The sequence below is a fragment of the Micropterus dolomieu genome, linkage group LG17 (assembly GCF_021292245.1).
Source record: "Micropterus dolomieu isolate WLL.071019.BEF.003 ecotype Adirondacks linkage group LG17, ASM2129224v1, whole genome shotgun sequence".
Taxonomy (NCBI): Eukaryota; Metazoa; Chordata; class Actinopteri; order Centrarchiformes; family Centrarchidae; genus Micropterus; species Micropterus dolomieu.
This window is the reverse complement of record NC_060166.1, coordinates 1440317-1447708: the sequence shown is the minus strand read 5'-3', so window position 1 is coordinate 1447708 and position 7392 is coordinate 1440317. Positions and strand designations below refer to the sequence as shown.

General features: G+C 38.6%; 1 protein-coding gene across 4 annotated transcripts in view; it reads right to left on the bottom strand.

The window, feature by feature from the left end:
* Positions 1-7392, bottom strand: part of lins1 (lines homolog 1) — a 24251-nt gene that overhangs the window by 4348 nt on the left and 12511 nt on the right. For 2 of the 4 annotated variants that reach the window (XM_046074908.1, XM_046074906.1), the window contains one exon: positions 2447-2633. In XM_046074908.1, coding sequence (XP_045930864.1) covers positions 2447-2633 — 187 coding nt within the window. Of the gene's footprint in view, positions 1-1887; positions 2004-2446; positions 2634-7392 lie in introns of those variants that run through there. The other 2 variants (XM_046074909.1, XM_046074907.1) reach the window with 2 other exon arrangements.

The window sequence follows — 7392 nt, the reverse complement described above, 5'->3', positions numbered from 1 at the left end:
AAGCGTTTTGGGGATTAAATGGACTTTATTAGCTGCTGCAGTGCAGGATGAACTCAGAATAGACCCATTTCTCACCTTATTATTCTAAATCATGCAACGAAGAAGAAGAAATGCATAAGAAATCCTGGGACAAAATCTGTAGTCAAATACTGTACAGCATGTAGTCTGATGAACAAGACTTGTGTTATAGCTGACTTGGGAGGTGAAATGTTTTTTTAATTCATGTGGTCATAGTTGTCCACAACTCAAATCAGAATATAAGAAGAAATGTTTTATACCACCTCAAGAAGGCTTCCTATCAGAAAGGTAGGAAGGTATTTCAAATGTACAACTGCAGTACTTAAATCTAAGTAAAGTAATTTCCCTGACATTTTTGTGTTACTTTACTTTTAATAGACGCATGTAAGAGGTTTTATACTTCCTGTGAGTATAATCCAATCAATCTTATTTTCATACTGTATATCCGTTGTGTAATTTGAAAAGTTGCACAAGTTGTCCTGCTGTAGTAATGGCAAGTTGTGTTTATTCACGTTATCGCGTTAAAATCGCCTTCTCATGTTGTGTGTAAACACTTGCAGCGATGGTTCTCACGTAAGGAAAGCATTACGAGGAGAAAATTCGAGTTTGGTCTGAATGCGGTATAAGACACTGATGATGCTATGTTGTGAATCTTGTGAGTTTTCGGATGTCCTTGGCGTGGCGTCAAAGTTCAATGCTTCGCCATGACACAGGAAGTTGTTGTTGATGACGATTAAAAGTTGTGCAAAAGTTGTGAATTCTCGTGGAACGGCATGCCCAAATTTGGAATACATTATAAGAGTCCCAACCTGAACACGTCCATATGCTAATATTCACTCAAAGCCATAGCACCTGCTGGCAACAGAAAATGACACGTTTTACGCTGTAATGTACTACTCCAGGCAGGTTGGACATATGAACTTCAAAACTGTCCCAGGAAACCCTTAACACATTGATGAGGCCATGTTGTAAAACTTGTCAATTTTCGGTTAACGGTGTGGCGGCAAAGTTACACGCTTCGCCATGAAACAGGAAGTTGTTGCAACTTCACTGAGATCAGATCTAGATCTCAGATCTGTACCAAATTTTACACATTTAATAAGAGTCTCACCTTGAACACATCTCCATTCTAACATTCACTCATAGTCATAGCGCCACCTTCTGGCAACAGGAAGTGACCTTTAATGAAGTAGCCCCCCCCAAACGTTTCACCTACATAAAATTTCTGTGGCACATGTATCATTTCCAGACGTACCAAAAAGCCTCTAGGAGCAATACCCTAATCCCAACAGGGAAGTAGGCCATTTTTGGATGATTTAGAGGGCTCCGTACTTTAACGAACTTCCCCTAGAGAATTAGTCCAACCGACTTCAGATTTTCGATGTCTACTCTAAACCCATTGACGATTAAACGTTGTACAAACGGTGAGTTTTTGTAGAACTTTTTTTCAAACGGTGAGTTTTTTTTGTGGGTTTTTTTTTTGAGTTCCAAAATCGATGATTCGCCATGAAACAGGACGCTGTTGTAACGTCAGTCTACATGCTCACATCTGCACCAAACTTTACATGTTTGATAAGAGTCCCGCTTTGAACACATCTACAAGCCAAAATTCACCAGTAGTCACAGCGCCACCAGCTGGCAACAGAAAGTGGCTACGTTTATGCTGGTTCTCTGAATTTGTACCTCTTGTTAGCTAATTCTCCATTAACACATTAACATGTCTTGCATCTTTCCCTCGTCTCAGTTGTTCTGGTATGTTTGTAGAAACTTACACAAATATTTATCTCCCCAGAACTACTTCTAAGTCAATGACCAACTACGGTGTATACGGTGTATACCTCGCAGTGATTAAATCATGTGCAGACAGCCTTATAGTATGCAACAGTGTCTTTTTTTATTGATCCCACTTCAACTCCTACACATAGTGATTTAAGCACTATGCCTGTGTGACCAAGTGCTTGCTCATGGTGGGAACTGTTGGGTCTCTGTAAATAAAATTACAAAGATTACAGTCTAGACCTGCTTTATAAGAAAAGTGTTGGGATGATTTTTGTTATGAACTGGCGCTATATAAATAAAATTTAATTGAATTAAATACAGACTGCTGTTCTGATATATAGCATACAGAATATTGTGAAACACACAATAACACCTCAACTGAATGGGTTTACTTGTTTAAATTGTAAAATTATTTAGCTGTTTGTGAAAAAGAATTGAAGGTGGTAATGTGAAACCTCATGCCTCCTTAAGAAATTTTGATCAGATTTAATCTTTCAGGGTTACATTGGAAAGTTGTATTGTCTTAGTATGTGTAAATGCTATTTCAGAGGATTTTCCACTGTAATGACAAATACATTAGTTAGTTAGTTTGCATGTCATGTTGATAAAACAAATTACACATATAGTACCATCTGGGTATCTGTTGTACCTGTGATTGAGGAATATGGAAAGCAAAGCTTTGGCTGCCTCCAACATGTCGTCGTCCTGTTCTCCAAACAGCAGGCTGACCCAGCAGCAGAGATGAGTGACCTCCATTAGCTGGACACTGTACCGCCTCAGGAAGCCCCACAGACTCTGAAGATACCCATTAACCTCTTTGGCATTTTTCACTCCTGCTGTAAGAGGACACATGTAGGGAATCACAGAGAGGGAATCAGCACAGCAACTTAATCAATTGTGAGACGAGTGCTGTGGAAATGCTATAATGGTGGCAGAATTCCTGCCGGGATGCTGGTGGTGACGTGTTGTTGCTGTAGTGTGTCATTTGTAGTTTTGAAAAATGCACATCCTGCACTATCATCAAAATAGGACAGAACTATTTGGGGGCAGCCCCAGAAACCAGTTAACAGCATTGGCATTTCATCATATTTTAAGTTCATCACAACATTTTCCTTGAAGATGAATTGCCATGCAAATACTTGCAATTAACCATTTATTGTGTTTTTCTGATTATTTTATGCCACACATTGCTGCTGTTGTGGCGTTTGGCTACATTACACCTACAGGTGAAACTCGAAAAATTAGCATATTGTGCAAAAGTTCATTTATTTCAGTAATTCAACTGAAAAGGTGAAACTAATATATTATATAGACTCATTACAAGCAAAGTGAGGCATTTCAAGCCTTTATTTGATATAATTTCTATGATTATTGCGTACAGCTTATGAAAACCCCAAATTCAAAATCTCAGAAAATTAGAATATTACATGAAATCAATAAAAAAAGGATTTTAAATACAGAAATGTCAGCCCTCTGACAAGTATAATCATGCATATGTACTCAGTACTTGGTTTGGGCCCCTTTAGCATGAATTACTGCCTCAATGCGGCGCGGCATGGATGCTACCTAGGCTACGGTCATCCCTGCTGCTTATGCACCTTTTTCTTCCACACTTTTCCCTTCCACTTAACTTTCTATTAATGTGCCTTGATACAGCACTTTGACAACATCCAACTGTCACACAACTGTCAGGTCAGCAGTCTTCTTCCACTGAACCAGACTGAGAGACCAATTAAAGGCTCGGTAACCTTTTGTAGGTGTTTTGGATTAATTAGCTGATTAGAGTGTGACACTTTGAGCCTACAATACTGAACCTTTTCACAATATTCTAATTTTCTGAGATTTTGAATTTGGGGTTTTCATAAGCTGTACGCAATAATCATCGAAATTATATCAAATAAAGGCTTGAAATATCTCACTTTGCATGAAATGAGTCTATATATTAGTTTCACCTTTTAAGTTGAATTACTGAAATAAATGAACTTTTGCACGATATGCTAATTTTTCGAGTTTCACCTGTATGTCCACGTTGTAAATAGCTGCTTATCGAAATGATGCAAATATTGTAATAGTTTGCGTAGAAACGTTCACTCTGCTGCAACCAGATTTATTTTAAACAGCTCGTTCTAAATCTGCGTTGTAATAAGTTATTATTAAATGGGTAGTTCAAATCAAGCAATCTGATTGTCATAGTAGAGATATATAGAGCGTATACAACTGGTATGACGTCAAATTCCTTCGTACAGATCCGTATTTACACTGGGGACATGTCCCCACCACTTTTTGAAAATTTTGTCACCAGCTGAATGTGTTAAATATATTCTGAAAATTGCTTGCTTTGAGAAATGTTTATTTGCACATTAAGAAAACATGCAATGCAATGTAAATACAGAAGAAACAAATGTGCATTGTCCAAAAAAAGTAACTTTAGCTAAAAAAAAACCAAAACTACTGATACTAAAATTACCAAAAAACGTGCATGCACCCAACAAGTAAATTTAAAAAATACTTGACAGTTTCTTCTTGTCCTTCTTGTCTCCGTGTGAACATGACAAACAGCTGTTGAGTCGGGTATGTGACATCTTGTTTCTCTAATGTTAAAAATCCAAACAACAAGGCAGTTTAACTTAAGGTAAGGTGGCCCTTTTGATTCGCAGTTCTGCAATATTTCCTAAAATCGTTTCCTAAAATGTTTTTTATCTGAGTGCTTATTTCCCCATCACTTTTTAACAAAGTGATGCCCTTGTTTCAACTTACTGTTCTGGTTTTACAACCAAACTCTCATAAACCTTATTGGCAGCAGCAGCAGCAGCAGCGGCAGGCAATGGTTTTCTATGAAAAAGCCAGTGTACTCTGACAGACAGAGATTAGCTGGTGAACATAGTGGAGCATTTGGCAGCTAAGAGCCAGTTATATTTCTCAGGAGGTGATGGAGACCAAGGTTATTATAGTTTTGGATTAGTTTTTTAATTTTTGTTTTGACTTATAGTTTTAAATTTCAGTTTAGTTTTAATTAGTTGTTTTGTTTAATTTTTATTTTTGAAAATGCTTAGTTTTATTTTAGTTTTTATTAGATTCAGTGTTAGTTTTAGTCTTTGTCGCTGCAGGATGCCAAGCTCAGTTCAGTTTAGTTCAGTCCAGTTTAGTTTTTTCACTAAAACCGCAACAACCGCAAAGTTCACACTGTACACTTCAGGGCATGTTAAATTAATAAATGAGTGCTTCAAAAGTTCCACAACCGTAACAAGCTCTGTAATTGTTCAAGGATGGATCGCCATGGGCTGTATGTGACCCAACTTCAAACTCTGAAGCTGTTTTGTTGCTTTTAGACCAAAAGCGAAGCAAGCGTTCGGGGTGGTGAGTTTACATACAAAGTCAATGCAAAGACACGTTGAGCCGCGAGCCCGGCACCGTAGAATAGCGCTGTTCGATCCAAACTCCATTCAGAAAACAAACATTTTAGAAGTTGTTGTCCTGCTGTCTTGCTGACAGACCTGACAAAGCATGAATTCATATGTTTAACAAATCTGCATCATGTTGTAGTTATTTCAGCATCAGTTTAATCCGTTTATTGCTATTTAATCACAGCAAAATGTTTACTTTGGGTTCATACAGCTGTAGTAATGGCGAGTTGTATTTATTCACGTTATCGCGTTAAAATCGCCTTCTCACGTTGTGTGTGACCATTTGCAGAGAACGTACTCACGCGAGGAAAGCGTCGCGAGGAGAAAATATGCAGTTGGTCTAAAAGCACCATAAGTGTTGCCATGTTGTTTTACTGTTTATTTTAAAGGTTAGCTAACTTGGTGTTAGCTAGGCGATGTTGGACTAACATTGTGATCCTAAGGCCAAAACACTAAGCAAATATTTGAAGTACTAACACATTGTCTAAATAAATACTACAAATAAATGAAGCATATGCAATCTACAAACTACCCTAATCCTACTACCTAGTGGTCCCAAGAAATCCATTACATCAATCAGTAGCTCTATCATTCATGGTTAAATAAGTGAAATACAATAAATGGAGATGAAATACAATTGATGTCGGTGTGTACATATGCAAAAACAATGTCGGACACCGTAGTTTTCTCTGGACCCCTGCCAAATCTGACCAGTGATGACATGTATAGCCACATGTCGTCATTCCGCCGCTCGTTGTCGAGGTGGTGTCCAGCAAACGATGTGGGCTTTGTTGATCATTGGCAGACTTTCTGGGGAAGACCTGGTCTGATCCGGAGAGACGGCATCCATCCCACTTGGGAAGGAGCAGCTCTCATTTCTAGAAATCTGGCCAAGTTTATTAGTGGACCAAATCCATGACAACCCAGAGTTGAGACCAGGAGGCAGAGTCGCAGTTTAACACACTTCTCTGCTCCTCCATTTCAGGAGTTACTTAGTGAAAATCCTATAGTGACGGTGTCTGCCCCCCGACCATCGAAATTATTTTAAAAGGTAAACAGAAGAGGAGCTGTGCATAAAAACCTCATAAAAATTAAAACCACGAGCAATAGTGCAAACGAATAGGAGAGTTAAATGTGGACTCTTAAACATCAGATCTCTCTCTTCTAAAGGTGTACTAGTAAATGAACTAATATCAGATTATGATATTAATTTATTTGGTCTTACTGAAACCTGGCTGGATGATGGAGAATATGTTAGCCTAAATGAATCCACCCCTCCCAGTCATATTAATACTCACATTCCTCGAGGCACAGGCCGAGGAGGTGGAGTTGCAGCTATCTTCGACTCTAGCCTACTAATCAGCTCTAAACCTAAACCAAACTATAACTCATTTGAAAGTCTTGTTCTTAGTCTTTCGCACCCAAGTTGGAAATCACTGCAACCAATTCTTTTCGTTATAGTGTACCGAGCACCTGGCCCGTATTCTGAATTCTTATCTGAATTTGCAGAGTTTTTGTCAACTTTAGTCCTTAAAACGGACAGAGTTATTATTGTAGGGGATTTTAATATTCATGTGGATGTTGAGAATGACAGCTTCAGTACTGCGTTTATCTCTTTGTTAGATTCCATCGGCTTCTCTCAGAGTGTTCATGAACCGACTCACTGTTTTAACCACACCCTTGACCTTGTTTTGGTGTATGGTATTGAAATTGAACATTTAGTGGTGTTCCCACAGAATCCCTCTTTATCCGACCACTGTTTGATAACTTTTGAGTTTGTATTGCTGAACTACTCGCCATTGGGCAAAAATTTCTATACAAGATGTCTGTCTGATGGCGCTGTAGCTAAATTTAAGGATGCGATTCCATCAGCTCTGGATGCATTATCTGGTCACAGAGTAACGGAGGACTCCTATGCTAATTTCAGTCCCTCCCAAATCGATCATCTTGTTGATAGTGCTGCTGGCTCGCTGCGAATGACACTCGACTCTGTAGCCCCTCTAAAAAAGAAAATACTAAAACAAAGACGGTTAGCTCCATGGTATAATACTGAAACTCGCAAATTAAAGCAAATATCACGGAAACTTGAGAGGAATTGGCGTTCCACCAAAGTGGAAAATTCTCGTTTAATTTGGCAAGATAGTCTTAAAACTTATAGGAAGGCCCTCCGTAATGCCAGAGCAGCGTACTA